The 17,651-nt window shown below is 45.1% G+C and overlaps 1 protein-coding gene across 2 annotated transcripts in view; it reads left to right on the forward strand.

Annotated features, from left to right (window-relative positions):
* Positions 1-17,651, forward strand: part of C8B (complement C8 beta chain) — a 43,421-nt gene that overhangs the window by 11,054 nt on the left and 14,716 nt on the right. For both annotated transcript variants that reach the window (XM_061411804.1, XM_061411805.1), the window contains exons 4-8: positions 1,432-1,573; positions 4,731-4,863; positions 7,857-8,054; positions 12,893-13,133; positions 15,193-15,321. In XM_061411804.1, coding sequence (XP_061267788.1) covers positions 1,432-1,573; positions 4,731-4,863; positions 7,857-8,054; positions 12,893-13,133; positions 15,193-15,321 — 843 coding nt within the window. The remainder of the gene's footprint in view (positions 1-1,431; positions 1,574-4,730; positions 4,864-7,856; positions 8,055-12,892; positions 13,134-15,192; positions 15,322-17,651) is intronic.

A 17,651-nucleotide genomic window follows, 5' to 3' on the forward strand; every position in this document is an offset into this window, starting at 1 on the left:
CTTTCTCAGAGGTTTGGGGCTAACTACAATGTAGCCACACTCTCTGCAACAGTTCAAAGGGGTGGTAGCATCATTTATCTCTGAAAACTTTGGTGAGATAGTCCCTGCATTTCTGTATAACCCTTAATGCATGAGATAGTCTTTGAAACATTTTTGATTCAAAGAAGGAACAAAAAAACGAAGGACTGATGGATGGGCAGACAGAGGGAAGGAAGGAAGGAGCAAACAAATGAATTATCATGAGCTGCAGAACTCAGTAAACACTTTCTTTTCAATTAATTCCTTTAACTAATTCAGGCAAACCTGACTCTTTTTCTCAAAGGCTGCAGCAAAAATGAGAGTATTTTGACCCAGATTACCTAGACGCAAGTTACAACTCTCTACATTTGCCACAACTTTGTGAACTGTGCTTTAGTATCTTTTCAGAAAGAACTAGGGATTCTTAGAGCAATTTCTAGGCATTATTGCAAACGCAGAGCTCCATCCAGTAAATCTGAAAGATGTTTACATATATCCATGGACTCATTATGACTGGTGTTCCATGATTCTGACCAAAGCCAATAATGGTTATTCAGGCCAGCTTTAGTTTAAATGCCTTGTAACAAACATTTGAAGACCAGATTGTTACTCTTCTGCCTTTAATACCCAAAGAACATTGGTTTAAAATGAACAGACATGCTTAAGTAAAAATGGCCACCTGTTTTATGGGCTTTACTCCCAAAAGATATGCAAATAAGAAAGGAAGTCAAGTCAATGGGGAAAAGAGTTTCAAGGAAGTGGAGGAGCCTCAAATAACTTTAAATATATAGTCTAAATATTTTTAATATCTACTAGTCTGAGTGGCTCTGATGTTGAAGGCAGTGCTGTTTAATGTGGTGAGTTTGTGATAAGAAAGCTATAGGTTCCAATCCTCCTGCCAGTTCTTACCAGCAGTATGCATTTAGACCATCAAAGCACTAATAATAGTAATAACACATACCCAGCTCTTACCATGAGTCGGTACTGTTGCATTTATTTGTCTGAATCCCCAGTGACCTTTGGGGGTAGGTATGATGGCGTCTCTACTTTACAGATGAATACATTGAGACAGGGAGTCGGGAAACACACGGAAGGTGCCACAGCAGGTACTGTTGCAGGGCCCTCTGAACCCACCTCCTCTCTCCAGTCCCAAGCAGAGGAGTCCAGCCTTCCTTCCGGTCTGCCTAGCAAACCTGCCCTCAAGAGCGTTCAGAAACACAACACTGGCTTCTGACGGGGAATAAACAGTGAATTCCATGACCACTCACCCCCAGTACACGAGGACTAATACAAACAGAGCATTAAAGTTGCAGCCAAGAATTTGGGTCACGGTGGGTCTGAAGCCATGTGAACCACCACCACCCCTGACCCTTCCTGGCCTTGACCTTGGGTAACCCCATTTCTCCTTCCCAGGGAGGTGCATAAACCGAAGACTTCTTTGCAATGGGGACAATGACTGTGGAGACCAGTCAGATGAGGCGAACTGTAGAAAGACTTATAAAAAATGTCAGCAGGAAATGGAGCAATACTGGGCCATTGGCAGCCTGGCCAGTGGGTAAGTTACCTTTTTCTGTTGTGGAGTGGGGAGAACATACAAGTAAATGTGATCTGGAGAAGAGAGAGGGAGGGAACGGTAGACAGAGTGGCTCCTCTGTTCCCTTCTGGAAAAGGCTGGTGTGTTAGCAGACGCTCGCAGCTGCTTCCTGACGACAGACCCGGGGGCTCTGGGAGCACGTGCCATGGCCAGATGGACCAGATGTGACTGCAGGGAGGGAGCACTGAGGAGAGAGCTGTGGGGGTGGGGGGGGAGTGGTGCATGGCAGCTCCACACGAGGGCTGGGGGAAGAGTTATTTGATGCCTGCTCTGTGACCATGTCAGGTACTTTCTAAGCATTACCTTTGAATGCTATTGACAACTGCCAGGGAGCTTTATCTGTTTCTCTGTCCCGAGGCCTCAGCAAGAGAGGCCGGTGCAGAGCAGAGGCCACCAAGTGACTGGTCAGTGCAGGAGTGCATTTCCAGCATGGCTCTGCCGGCAGCCTGTGTGCAGTTAGTCTGGGGGCTCTCAGTTGGTTAAATCCTCCGGGGAGGTGAGGGATCAAAAGGGGCTGACTGGCCTGGCACTCAGCCTCCTTTCCTGCTGTGCTGTGCAGCCTCTCAGCCTCTAGGGGAAAAGTCAGGGCCTCTCCTCACAAATCAGCATATGTGACGCAGTGTGGGAAGCAGAGAGGCCCTGGATGGCATTCTCCTCCTTCCTAAGCAAACATCAGGTCTCCATCCTGAAAGGTTGCTGTTAGAGACACAGCCTCCTCATGTGGGGAAGACCTCCTCCCAGGACCGCCTTAGACACTAGCGATGATAAGCCCCATCTTCTTGATGAGGACACTGAGGTCTGGGAAGTTAGAGCTCCTGGGGGGTCACAGGTCAATGAGGGTGGCAGTGGACAGACAGAGCCAGCAGCAGAAGGAGCTGGACCCTGCAAGAGGGGCAGAGGGATGGCTTTCGTGCTTTAGTTTTGTCATTCGTAGACAGAAGTCAGTCACACCCTTCTTTTCAGGTCTGTGAGGGATAAATAAGCTAATGCCGTGGTAATAAGCTAACACATGAGAGGCAAAAAATGTGGTGGGAAGAAAGCAGACTCTGCTCTTGACTAGACTTAGACGCTCAGACTTTGAGTCCTGGCCCCACCAGCTGCTGGGCAGGTCAGTTGCCCTCTCTGTGTCTTACTTTCTTCATCTGTTAAATGAGTATAGTAATAATACCTATAGATTCATTGAACCAACATGTGTAATTGATTATTATGGTATTAAAGAAAATAAATGAATATACATTATTATGCTACATGAAACCCTATCGCAGGAAAGACAGCCTGAAATGATTCTGGCAGGAGCAGAGCAGACCAATAGGCAGAAGCTGAAAGGAGACAGAACTCCTTTTAACAAAAGAAACAGAGCTGTCAGTCATAGTCAAACAGGTCAGGAAATGGAGGCTTGCCTTAGGAGGTGGTGAGAAATAATAATGTTGAGGTAGAGATGAGATTTTCATCCTTTCTAAATGGACATAATGACATCTACTACCCAGGGCTTTAGGGACACTACATAAGGTGATGTCCTGAGCCATCCGTGACTGTGCCTGTTTCCAGTTAGAAACTCAGTAAATTGGAATTAATTTAGTGTCTTGTGATAGGAGGCATACAGAAATTAAAAGGAAAACCACCATATCTAAGGAGCACAGAATCTTGGGGAGATGCTGCTGCTGCTGCTACTAAGTCGCTTCAGTCATGTCCGACTCTGTGCGACCCCAGAGATGGCAGCCCACCAGGCTCCTCCATCCATGGGATTTTCCAGGCAAGAGTACTGGAGTGGGGTGCCATTGCCTTCTCCAATGCATGAAAGTGAAAAGTGAAAGTGAAGTCGCTCAGTCGTGTCCGACTCCTAGCGACCCCATGGACTGCAGCCCACCAGGCTCCTCCGTCCATGAGATTTTCCAGACAAGAGTACTGGAGTGGGGTGCCATTGCCTTCTCCGCTTGGGGAGATGACAGGTAAATAATAATAAGTCTTTATCCCAGAACAAGCCATGTTCTAAGCACTTAGTAAATATGGATACATGTAATCCTCACAGGCACTCCAAGAGATAGGGTTTTCTTTGTTCTCATTTTATAGATAAGGAGACCTAGGTACAGAGGCTAACTGGTATGCCTGAGGTTACATAACTTGTGAATGCCAGCACATTGGCTCATCACCTCCCATGTAGACCATTCTTGTAAGGTAACTACAGTAGGTGCAGAACAATAAATGCATGAATGGGGCAAGCATGGGATCTAGTAAGGGCCTCTAATGCAGCTTAGTACAGTTCAGTTCAGTTCAGTTCAGTCGCTCAGTCATGTCCGATTCTTTGCAACCCCGTGAATCACAGCATGCCAGGACTCCCTGTCCATCACCAACTCCCGGAGTTCACTCAAACTCGTGTCCATTGAGTCGGTGATGCCATCCAGCCATCTCATCCTGTGGTCCCCTTCTCCTCCTACCCCTAACCCCTCCGAGCATCAGGGTCTTTTCCAGTGAGTCAACTCTTCGCATGAGGTGGCCAAAACTGATGCTGAGTTTCAGCTTCAGCATCAGTCCTTCCAATGAACACCCAGGACTGATCTCCTTTAGGATGGACTGGTTGGATCTCCTTGCAGCTTAGTACAACAAAAGAACTTAGTCTAGAAAGATAAGTAAGAGATAAAGGAGTGAGTATGGCTTCCCTGGTGGCTCAGCGGTAAAGAATCCTCCTGCCAATGCAGGGAGAATCAGGTTCAATCCCTGGGTCAGGAAGATCTCCTGGAGGAGGGCATGGCAACCACTCCAGTATTCTTGCCCAATAAATCCTGTGGTCAGAGGAGCCTGGTGGTCTACAGTCCATGGGGTCACAAAGAGTTGGACACAACTGAGCAACTAAGCAAGCGATGAGTGGCTAGAAGGGTATTTAGGCATAGGGAACAGCCCTTACCAAGAAGAGAAAGAGCAAAACAGACTGGAGAGGGAACATCTCCATATAGTAGGGGACAGGCTTTGTGGTTGTGGCTGGGAGTGGCAGGGGATAAAGCCTCAACAGATACTGAGGACCATGTGTGCTGTGCCCAGGAATTTGGGTGTCCTTTAGTAGGTCCACCAGTTGGGATTATATACTGACCTCACCCCCTTTTCTGCCTCTTCTTCCCTGCAGGATTAATTTGTTCACAAACAACTTGGAGGGCCCAGTTCTAGATCATAGGTATTATGCCGGTCTGTGCTCCCCGCATTACATACTCAACACGAGGTTTCGGAAGCCATACAACGTGGAAAACTTCATTCCACAGGTATGTGCCAGCCAGGGCCATGGCAAGGACACTGGCAGAGGAGCCAGAAGCTTGGGTCTGGACCAGGTCAGCAGCCCCCTGCTGGGCCAGCTCAGATGCTTCGCCTTTTCTCTCTGAGCTTCAGTTCTTCATATGTAAAATGGGTGGTTGCTTCCTCCAGACACAGCGGTGAGGCCAACCTACGCTGTATAGTAGAGGCAGTGCAGATATGTAGTAGCATAATTATACCAACGACAATAACAAAAACTGCCATAAAGAGACAAGCACAGCTTAGGATTTAGAGTCTCATAGATGTCTTTGCAACTTACCATCTGTATACTCTGAGCCTCCATTTTCCTATCTTTAAATTGGGATTTTAAAGGTTCTACCTGCACAGAGGGGATAAGTGAGTGTAAATGCTTAGCACACACACAATACCTGGTTTAATTGTGAGTCTCAGGAAGTGTTTTTTTTTTGTTTGTTTGTTTTTTTAATGAAAAAAGGCTCTTTTTGCCTTCTTATTTATAACTGATAGCTTCAGTTTCACATTTGGATCAAAAGCAAATGCAGACACTGTAGGTCCTTTATTTTGCCTTTGAAAAATTTCATAGACTTTCATATATAAACATGGGTATCACAGCTGGGACTTGCCAGCTAGACTTCCAGAGTTCATCCAGACATTGTGTGTGTGTGTGTGTGTGTGTGTGTGTGTTAGTCGCTCAGTTATGTCCCACTCTTTTTCGACCCCATGAACTGTAGCCTACCAGGCTCCTCTGTCCATGGAATTCTCCAGGCAAGAATACTGGAATGGGTTGCCATTCCCTTCTTCAGGGGAACTTCTGACCCAGGGATTGAACCTGGGTCTCCTGCATTGCAGGTGGATCCTTTACCATCTGAGCCACCAGGGAAGACCCAAAGAATTACATCAGTGGGGTAGGAAGTGACCCAAGCAACTTAACCTTATGACTGGAATCACTGGTCAGTCAATGATTTGAATGAATGTAGTCAGTTGAGTGGCAAAGATGTAAATGTCCCAGATGCCCGGTGATACTAGAGACATCACGATAGTCATGCAAGAATCCTAGCAACCAGAGACAGCCAGACAACAGGAATCAACTTCTGTTATTATCAAATCCTTGCCTATTAGAACCAGGCATTGTTCTAAGCATTTCTGTAAGTTATAAAATGTTCTACCAAGATAAGCCTGTGTTATTAACACAGACTTAAAAGCAATCTCACAGGGAGTGGGGTTCAGAGTAGACTATGTCACTGCATAATGCACGCATAAGGCAGAGGGGGAAGATCTGGGTGTACCCCAGGACTCCGTTGTACTTTAGGCTAAATTCTTGCTCTGTTCTTGACCTGTTTCCTCATGTGTAAAATGAGGGGACTGGACTGGATGACCAGGTTGGTAGTTTTCACGTCTAAAATTGTGCAGTCCTAGGATTTCCCTGGTGGTCCAATGGCTAAGACTTGCATTTCCAATGTAGGAGGCCTGGGTTCAATCCCTGGTCAGGGAACTAGACCCCATAAGCTGCAACTAAGACCTGCTGCAGCCAAATACATACATAAATAAATCAGCAAAAATTTTAAAATAAGATAAAATAAAATGGTATAGTCCTGAATGTTAAGCTGCTACCTCTCCTTTCTCTTCCTTCCTGGTCCCCTCCACACCCCCATACAGTTAGTTACTGGCTAAAAATTACAAAATGAGTCTTGGGATAAATACACCCTCCCCCGTGTTGACCAGCACCATCCCTCTGACCTCCACTTTTTTTTTTTGGTATCTCTATTTTTTTTTAAATATAAATTTATTTATTTTAATTGAAGGTTAATTACCATATTGTAGTGGTTTTGCCATACATGGCCTCCACTTTCAAAGGAGAATCTCAGAGCAGACGTTTCTCTCCTGGTAACCCAGGCCGGCTATGTAGCTCGGAGTCTCCTCTCTCTGTAGCTGTGTTTGGAGCACGTGGCAGGCACTGTGCAGTGTTTTACCCATACAGACTCAACCTCAGAACAAGCCGCTGGCAGGAACTGTTACTGTTTCCATTTTATACAGGAAGAAACTGAGGCACAGAGAGGTGAAGCCCAATGTCCAGGGTTACCCAGTGAGAAAATGGTGCACTCCGCCTTAGGGCTTTCACTCCAGACCATGTTTGGAATCACGTCTGCTTTTCTTCCTCAGAAGCTGAGCTGTTATGGGGGACTGCAAGCCTCCAGAAGCCAGTGGATGGGGATGGAGACACTTTGGGGCTGGTCACTTGGGGGCCACCGAGGCAGCGCCCTAGATACTTCCCTGTGCACAGCACCACGAGCACCAATTTTTGAGCAAACAGCTCCTCTAAGTTCGCAAAGGCTTTTTGCTGTTCTGTCCCTGCATCTGCCCACCCCCATACCCCATCCCAAGACCTTTCACCAGCCCCTCACGAGCTGCCACTGAGCTCCTCGTCTGCATGGGTTTGCCTCTCTGACCCCAAATCCATCCCTTCCAACCCAACTGCTGTTCTGTCCTGGCATGAGTTTCCTGGTGCTCAACCACTGCCTCTGTTGGCTTTTCGGCAAGTCATCCCAGAGCCCCAGAATCTGGATGCCAGCCCACTTTCTCACTCTCTTATGGACGCTGTCTTCTCCTCTCTCTTGTTTCTTCTGGTACAACCACACTCGCATTTTCAACCCCCTGCAGTTTCTGGCCCCACCCTGCCCTCTCGTACCTTCACGTTTCTGCCTGCACCCAAGTCCACAGCCTAGAATGTTCTCCTGCATTTCTGCCCATCAAAACCCAAATCAAGCACCCACCTCTGAGTGTCTGCTCACCGTGTTGGGCTCATCTGTTTCTCCTGCTGGATCAAGAGCCCTGGGAGTGGAGGTGTGGGTGCCTCTGAGATTTTTGCATCCAATGTACTTAGTTTAATACCTGCAACATAGTAAGAGTACAGTGTGTGTCGGTTGATTTGAATTGAACTGATGTGAGTCAAATGACATATGGAACATTTGTTTTTTTCTTCCTTCAGACCCGAGGCAAATATGACTTTACGTTGACAGAATATGAATCGTACTCAGATTTCGAACATAACGTCACAGGGACGGCAATTAGCAAGTCTAGTTTCAGCTTGGGTTTCAAAATTGCTGGAATATTTGAACTTGGCTACAGCAGCATGAGTAATATTGGCCAACATTTTATTAGCAGGATCAAACGATTCTCTCATACGGTAGGTACCCTTTGCTTGCTTTTCCATTCCTATGTATTCATTTGAATTTTCATATCCATGGATGTCTGTATACCGTGTTGCTATTAGTCCTGACAACCAATTATATTTGTTACATTGAAAAGCTTTTCACAAAAAATACCTTGGTCTTACATTAACTTTACTTTTCAGAAAGATCAGCCAGTGGTGGCCGTCTATAATTATTTACTCTACTTTTTTAGTATGGCGTTGTTTATTTTTAAATTGTTTTAGTTTTATTGGAGTATAGTTGATTTACAGTGTTGTGTTATTTTTTCAGTTTTAATATTTTTATTGAAGTATAGTTGATGCACAGTGTGCTTTCTGTTGCAGCCAAGTGATTCAGATATACATATATATACACATTCTTTTCCATTGTGGTTTATCATAGGATAGCGAATATAGCTCTCTGTGTACTCTCATTTTCTTTTCTTATTTTTTTTTTTTGTACTCTTATTTACTAATAAGCTTTTCACTTGGTTTTTATTAAACTAAGGAGCATAGTTTTGCCAAAACTAAATTATTTCTGGAGACTTTTCGACTCCCAGCAACTTGACTTCTATTCTAAACCTTCAGCTGAAATTCCCTTCCAGAATGTTATCCAAGACCTCATCTCCAGCTTCTTGGAGCTGTTGATGGAGTCACATTCCTGTTTCTCATGGTTGCTTTCTGCTCCTTATCAGTTAGTTTTCTTCCTGGTTTCTAACAGCCCCACTTGTTCTCTATTTAATTTTTGGTCATCTTTTCTTCTTCCTCTATAGCCACCCACCCTAAGTGTCCTTTTCTACTCACCCTGCTCCTCTGCCAGGGCAAGCATGAGCCTTTGCCACCACTTCTGCCCTTTCTGGGAAGCTCAGACCTGCACCACCCTCTCTTCTGGGTATCGTTACCCAGATGCCTTGTGGACACTCCAAAGCAAGTTCCTCTTCCCAAGCTCTCTATGTTAAATAGCATTCTTTTCCTTCTGCCTTTCAAGGTTAAGAATATCTGAGTCATATTTGGTTCTGTTTTCTCTTTATTCCCACATGTGGCTTGTGGCTTGTGCTAAATCACTTCAGTGGTGTCTGACTCTTTATGATCCTATGAACTGTAGCCAGCCAGCCTCCTCTGTCCATGGGATTCTCCAGGCAAGAATGTTAGGGTGGATTGCCATACCCTCCACCAGGGGATCTTTCTGATCCAGGGACTGAACCCATGTCTGTCTGTCTCCTGCGTTGACAGGCAGGTTCTTTACCATTAGCACCACCTGGGAAGCCCACCTCTGTTGGCCACCAGATCCTTCACTCATCAATATTTCTTCATTTTTTTACTGAAGTCTAGTTGATTTACAATGTTGTATTAATTTCTGCTCTACAAAAAAGTGGTTCAGTCCTAGGTTCAGTCCTAATACATATATATATTAAATTTCACATATAAGTGATATTATATGGTACTTGCCTTTCTCTGTTTGACTTATTTCACTTAGTATGATAGTCTCTAGGTTCAGCCGTGTTGTTACAAATGGCATTATTTTGTTCTCTTTCTGGCTGAGCAGCATTCCACTGTATATGTGCCACGTCTTCTCTGTCCATTTATCTGTTGATGGACATTAGGTTGTTTCCATGTCTCGGTGGTGGTGGTTTAGTCGCTAAGTCATGTCAGACACTCTTGTAACCCCATGGACTGTAGCCCACCAGACTCCTCTGTCCATGGGATTTCCCAAGCAAGAATACTAGAGTGGGTTGCCATTTCCTTTTCCAGGGGATCATTTGGACCCAGGAATCAAACCCGGGTCTTCTGCATTGCAGGCGAATTCTTTACCGACTAAGTTATGGCTATCCAATATTTGTTAATCAAACTCTAATTACATCTTCTCTAGCCTAGGCCCTTTCACCTCTGGCTCCAGCCCTCCTAATGAGCCTCCTGTCTTTCAGTTTTCCCCTTCAAATGTATGTGCTGCCAGAAAAATGCTTTTCTGATACTAACCTGGTCATATCACCTGTTCCCTATTGCCTATAAGGTGAAGGTCAAAGCCCGTGACTTAGTGGAAGCGGAGCAGTTGGAATGGGAAGTAAGGTGACATGAGGGCTTGGAAAACCTTGGATTCCAGAAAGGACCAGGTGTATCTATTCCCTGGTCACTGAGAGTTGGCCGCATGGGCGTGATGTTGTAGAAAACTAACCTGAGAGGAACATGGAGGAAATTAAAAGTCCACAGTGATTTATGTGAGAAAAAAGGAATGGTGAGGGGCTTAAGTTCTGCTGCCAAATTACCAACCAGCAGAAAATGAGCCATAAACGTGAATTAGACTGTAATCGTCTCTGGTTGTTTTTCTTCATCTTCTCAGCTGTGAGCAGCTCGGGCACAGAGGCTGTTTCTTTCATCTTTAGGTTCAGGATGGCACTTGATAAGTGCTCAAGACTAAAATATAGTGACGAAGGACAGGACTGATTATAAAGGAACTTGTCTTGTTAGAGGGAAAGAGAGGGGTACCATCCTCGTCTCCTTTTGTCTCTCCGTCTCTCTCCCCTTCCCTCCCAGCTCCCTGATTTAAACAGCCAGTTACATAATGTTACCTCATGCTAGGTACTAATCTAGATATTTGGAATCTAGAGACAAGTACAGCACAATTCTTGCCTTCAAGTTCACAGTCTAGTAGGAGCAACAAACATGTATGCAGATAACGGTCCTGATTTTGACATCAGTTGTAATACAGCATGTGTGTGTGTGTGCACGCTAAGTCACTTCAGTTGTGTCTGACTCTTTGCAGCTCCATGGACTGTAGCCCACCAGGCTCCTCTGTTCATGATATTCTCCAGGCAAGAATACTGGAGTGGGTTGCCATGCCCTCCTTCAGGGGATCTTCCCGACCCAGGGATTGAAACCATGTCTCCTGTGGTTCCTGTGTTGCTGGTCGATTCTTTACCATTGAGCCACTGGGAAAGCCCAATACTGCATGGTTTATTCTATAAAGGAAAGATAAGCAACGTGCAATGCAGTCCTGGGAGGTGGAGAGTCAGGAAGTTCAAGGGTGCCACCACATAGAAAGCCCAGCTAAGCAGAAATTTTAAATGTGAGGTGTGTGCCAGGCAGAAGAGAGGGAAGAGCATGTCTGGCAGAAGGAACATGTGCAAAATTATATTATGAGAGAGAATGACAGATGTGGGGGAAAGTAAGATGTTAGATGGATATTGAGGTATCATGTAGGTATTAGAGAAAAGTACAGTACGGGGGAGGGTGGATTTCATGGTTGTAAAAGTTGAAGCCAGGAGGCTATTTGGGGACAGATCATGACATTCTTACCTTCAGAGTAATGGAGTTGATTTTATTCTTGGGCAATGGAGAGGCCGACTGGGTTTTGTTTTAAGCACAGAGTGGCATTTAATGGTATTAATAGTTTTAGGACATCAACTCTCATTGGAGCACTGAGGGCAGCTAGAGGGAGAAGGGAGATCAGTGGGAAAGCTTTTGTCATAACCCAAGCAGAAGAGGAAACCTAAAATATTTAGAAAGACCATGAACAGAGCATCTAGCAGCTGCAAAGTTGGAAAGATGAGGAAGAAGGAGTCATGGATGGCTGTGGCAGGACTAGGGTGGGGGAGCAGGGCAGGGAGCAGAGGTGGCATGACTACAGAGCTGACAGGTCAAGCTGGCTAAGAGTTTTAAGATGCAGGAGGAATGTGCATTTCCTACTCATTTACCTTTTCCTCAGCCTTCACCGCAGTGTAGGAATGCCTCGTCTCAGGTTATATCAACATCCCTGGATGTTTGCCCTTCATCTAGCATTGCCATCTTTCAGTCTCTTCCACACACCAGGGGTCACCAAACTTGTTCTCTAAAGGGCCAGAGAGTAAATATTTCAGGCTTTGCAAGGCTGCAGCATCTCTGTAGCAACCACAGAGCTCTGCCATCATAGGCTGACAGCAGTGATGAACAATGAACAGATATGTGGGCATGGCTGCATTGCAATGAAACGGGATTGCAAAACCAGATGCCACGTCCTGTGTGCAGGCTGTGGTCTGCTGACCCTTGCCATGCACTGCAGTGTCCAGCCTTCCTAAAGCATCGCTTTTACTCTTTCTAGAGTGCCTTTTCTTCAGTTTAAACAGCATCAACTGCCCCCTCTCACCTTCTGAGATAGCCATCCTTTGTCTATGGAGTGTGTTTTTCCCATGGCTTCTCTTGCCTTCCAAGATGGCCCACACTCTGCCTGTGCAGTGTATAGCTCCCTGAATAAACAGTTTTTCTCTTTAAAAGAGGCTTTCCTGGTGGCTCAGATGGTAAAGAATCTGCCTGCAATGCAGGAGACTTGGGTTCAATCCCTGGGTCAGGAAGTTTCCCTTCTCCCCTGGAGAACGGAATGGCTACCCACTCCAGTATTGTGCCTGGAGAATTCCATGGACAGAGGAGCCTGGTGGGCTATATACAGTCCACGGAGTTTCAGTGAGTCAGGCACCACTGAGTAACACTTCCTCTCTTTAACAAAAGAAGCATCAACCAAGACGTTGCCTTTGGCGGTTAGCACACCCCGTCTCCCCTTGGAATGCAGCACAGGCACCCACTGCTGCCTGCCGTGTCTGCTGCTGCTTCCCTTCCTTCTCCTTGCTTATTTGCCACTGTAAGGAAGTGAGCAAAGAGCAAGCTCTTCCAAGCTGAAAAGGACATCAGAATATTTCTGAAAAAATGAAGTCTTGTCAAAGGGGCCGTCTTCCCTCAGGTCTCCTCAAGGAATCATGAGTGATGACCCCTGGCCAGAACATTGGATGATATTTGCAAAGTTCATCTTCTCGTTCCAGATTCCTAACTTTAAAGGTCTGCTTTTCCCTTGTTGGTGTTTCATTTAGAAAAGCAAATTCCTGCACGCACGCTCTGACCTTGAAGTAGCGCATTACAAGCTGAAAACCAGAAACCTCATGCTGCATCACGAATTCCTTCAGCGAGTCAAACACCTGCCCTTGGAATACAGCTATGGGGAGTACAGAGATCTCTTCCGTGATTTTGGAACCCACTACATCACAGAGGCTGTGCTTGGGGGCATTTATGAATACACACTCATCATGAACAAAGAGGCGATGGACAGAGGAGGTACACCGCCTGAGGACCATGTCTTTACTGATGGGGCGCATGGAACTATGAGTTAACAGGGAGAGAGGCTTCTATTCCTTGTTGGGGGAGGGATTATAAGTTATGCTCCCGGTTTTCCTTCTCCCTCCCTGGTTTTCCTTTCACAGTTTCATTTGCAGATTCCTCATCCTTTGTTGCGGAGAAGGCAATGGCAACCCACTCCAGTACTCTTGCCTGGAAAATCCCATGGACGGAGGGGCCTGGTGGGCTGCAGTCCATGGGGTCGCTAAGAGTCAGACACGACTGAGCGACTTCACTTTCACTTTTCACTTTCATGCATTGGAGAAGGAAATGGCAACCCACTCCAGTGTTCTTGCCTGGAGAATCCCAGGGACGGGGGAGCCTGGTGGGCTGCCGTCTCTGGGGTCGCACAGAGTCGGACACGACTGAAGCGACTTAGCAGCAGCAGCAGCAGTAGCATCCTTTGTTGATGTGTTGATGGTGGTTCTCCTCTGCCAGCCCTCTCTCTGGGCAGTCCTGTTTTCTACATAACTCCCTCTAGACAATAACATCTAATCTCCTGGCTCTAAATGCTTTATACATGCACACGTATATGTCTATCCTGGATCTCTTCTATGTACTGAAGAGCTCAAGTAGAAATGCCTCTTTGAGATCTCCATTTGAATGTCTGCTGACCATCAAAAACTTAACATGCCCCCAAAGAGAACTTTCCCATGTTTCTTCTGTAGTCATCTGCATTGCAGAATGATTCCACCTTTCAGTCAGCTTTGAGGTGATACCAGAGCTGCTGGTTCCTAAACCACACTTTGAGCAGAAATGCCTTAGATTATCAGAGCTTCCAAACTAATATTCAACTCCCATTTTCCTTCCACAGGCCATTCTCCATACAGATATTACAGGTCTTTCTAGTTGTAATCAAAGTCAAGTCTAAGATATGATTTCTTCCTCCCAATTCCGTACTCTTTCCTGCAATATGGCATTTATCAGGTTAAGGGACCTGCCCCAGGTCACCCAGGTTACAGTGGCAGAGCCGGGTTTCGGTAATAGGTCCAGTGAACTTGCAAGAGGACAGAAGGCATATAAGGTAAATTAAGGTCAGTGTGGCCTCCCTCAGTCTCGCCAAGATTAAGGGTACTGTACTCCATACCAGAGGTTTCAAAAGTACTTGTCATAATTCCTCTGATTGCTTTCTACAGAAAGGTTCTATGATCAAGTTGTGGAAACATAATAGATCCCACTTGAGAGTTTCACAGGCATACTGAAATCAAGTGACCTCTCCATCACTTTTGATACCACATTTATCACACTGACTCGACTGCAGAAGCCTGGTTTCTTGTCATTCTTGCTCTTAAAGAAATATAAGAGATATCATCATGGGATTCATGTTTCAGGGAACATGCTTTGGGGAAAACTGATCCACATCAATATTTCCAGCAATCCCAGGTGTTAAAGCTATTCTCCTCTCCTTTCCCTGACCTCAAATGCTATAGAAAGGTGCTCATATGTCATATGGAAGACTTCAGCAAGCCCAGGATGGGAAGATGCCCTGGGGAGAATTGGAGAGGAATAGATGGGAAATGGTCCAGAAATGAAGACGAAATAAGGGAAATTGGTTCTTCTCTTTTCCAGGGACTATACCAGACATTTCATAAACATTATCTCAACTGACCAAGTAACTGTTCGTACAACATCAAAGAGTAGAGAAGGGAGGACAGCTCACAGCAGCCTCTATTCACTGGATCAATACCTAGAGACTTGATAAGAAGCCATATTTTTAGAAAGTGACTCCGAGCTCTTCCTGTCTTTGGAGAGCAGCAAAAACCCTCTGAGTATCTGAAGAAGCTGAAAGGGGAAGTTGATGCTGATCTCAAATGGGGTCTCTGGCCTGGTGCCAGGAGCTGCCTGCTGCATTTCTTGTCCCTAGTCTGGCCACCCATTAATTTACACCTGAGTCCCTGTGGGCCTCCAGGAAGGGTTTGGTGTCAGGGATCGACTACAGGAAAAGGCCCAGGACAAATTGCCATTTTAGGTCAAAAACCTTTTTTCTTGCTTCCTTCAGATTACTCTCTTAAGAACATCCACGACTGTGCTAAACATGATTTTAAAATCGGCGCTGCCATAACATCGGTCTACTTGAAGCTGGGTGTGTCGGAGGCCAAGTGCAGTGACATTCTCAATGAGATAAAAGGTGAGTGGCAAGGGCATGTGACTTCTCTGCTTATCATCCTTCCTTCTCCAGCAGCCCAGACCCATCACTCTTTAAGCTAAAGATTGCATATTCCAAGACATTTCAATTAAAATACTAATTCATTCAATAAAAACCTACCTAGCTCCTACTATTGTATTGGTATGCAGAAATGAATAAGATGGTCTTCCTGTCTTCATGATATTCACATGAGTAGGCAAACAATTAAAAAATCAAGGACCGGGCAGTGATAAGCACCAAACTTGGTCTGGCTTCCAGGAACAGGCAACTTGAGGAGTAAGGTATCAAGGTTGCTTTTAGGGAGGAAGAAAAAAAAAATCTAACAATGAAAATTTGCTCTGGGGGCCGGAAGTGGGCCTGGCTAGAGGTAGGATGGTCTAGGATGGAGAGGTAGGAGCCAGGTGGAGGCCGTGGGGGATACAGCTGAGGCAGCTAGTCCTTACCTGAAGCAATGGGCAAGAAGGAAACTAGAAAAGCAGGCAATGCCACAAGTCATGTAGCAGAGTTCACATGGCGGGTGAGACTAGGAGTGAGTGCTAGAGCCAGTCTGGGAGCAGAGATCTGAAAGGCCACACAGGGGAGCTGGGAATCAACACCGAAAGTAGAGTAGGAGAGGGAGGGATCAGCAGGGCTGTAGTCCCAACCTCTTCTGCACCCTGAGCTACTCTCCTTCATCTGCTCTGCAGACTAAGCTTGTCCTTATTTCTGTGATCATATGTGAATGAAGAGTTCCACAGCCAAAGCAAAACAAAACTAAAAAACAACAACAAAATGAACTGCTGGTGTAGAAGAGTTTCTTGTGACTGATGTGCAGTGGATACTGTTGTTTGTTTATTTTGGTGGGGCTGTGTTGGAACATGCATCCTACATAGGGAGGTAGGCAGAAGACATACATGCTCTTCAAAGAAAACTTGTAAAGTCACTCCCATCCAAGTTACTGAATAGAGCATTACCCAGTGCCCTGGGACCCTTATCAGTTACAACTCCTCCCTCCCTTTGGAGATAACACCATCCTGAAGTCTCTGTTAAACACGTCCTTCCTTTCATGATAGTTTTACCACCTACATGTATTGCTAACCTCTATGACTTAGAGTTGGGCTTCCCTGGTAACTCAGTGGTAAAGAATTCGCTTGCCAATGCAGGAGATGCGAGTTCAATCCCTGGGTTGGGAAGATACCCTGGAGAAGGAAATGGCAACCCACTCCTGAATTCTTGCCTAGGAAATCCCATGGGCAGAGGAGCCTGGAGGGCTACAATCCATGGGGTTGCAAAAATGTTGGACAGGACTTAGCAACTAAATAAAAACAATGACTTAGAGTTGCTTGTTTTTGAACTTTATATGGATGAAATGTAATCTTTCAGTTCTGGTTTTTTTATTTTGTTTTTCTTTGATATCATGTTTTTGTGTAAAACTATGGTTACTTCTTTTTCACTGCTGCATAGTATTTTATTGTATGAATATATCAGTTTGTTCCTTCTGTTGTTACATTTGGATTCTTTCCTGTGCCAAGCCATTATATTCAGAGCTGCTGTGAACATTCTTACACACTCTTCTGACACACATGTGCAAGGATTCTCTAGGGAATGTACCCAGGAGTGAAATTGTTGGGTTGTAGAGTATGTACTTATTCTACACCAGGTAATACTGAAATTTTTCTGAAATGGCAGTCTCAGTTTACAGTCTGACCAGTAGTATACAAGACTCCGTTTGTATGATGCTCAAGTGCTGCAAGCTCAGAGTAGAATAGTCACTTTATACCAGTTTCTTTGGCTTCGGGCACAAGAAAAATTAGAATAGGAATGACTTACTGATATGATTGAGGGCTTCCTGGGAAACTGCTTGAGAAGTCAAAATAATAACAGTAGACATTGAAAGAAATAAAAACAGTAGACATTATTTAGTGAGTTTCTATTACATTCATGCTCACACCTTATAGATTTTCCCACTTTTGTCATCCAGGACAAAGAAGTGGTATAGCTCAGAGGCTGGGCGTGGTACGGGGAGTGAATTCTTTCCCTTGGTGCCTAAGATTTCATATCTGCAAAGGAAGGATTATATACTTCCTATTTCATACTGAAGAATAAGTGAGTTAGTACATGTATAATGTTAGATTAGTGGATGGCCCATAAATGATGAATAATCTTTGTCTATTTACTTATGATCTTCCCTATGTATGTATGTATATATCCGTCTTTCAGCTATTTTCCCTAGACTCACTTAACGACTATCGCTTACAGATGCTAAAAATAAATATCCCTTTCTTGTCCTGTCTCCAGCTTGTGTCGACTGAGTGCAGTACCCTTTGCCCTTG

This window comes from Bos javanicus, chromosome 3 (assembly GCF_032452875.1).
Source record: "Bos javanicus breed banteng chromosome 3, ARS-OSU_banteng_1.0, whole genome shotgun sequence".
Lineage (NCBI taxonomy): Eukaryota > Metazoa > Chordata > Mammalia > Artiodactyla > Bovidae > Bos > Bos javanicus.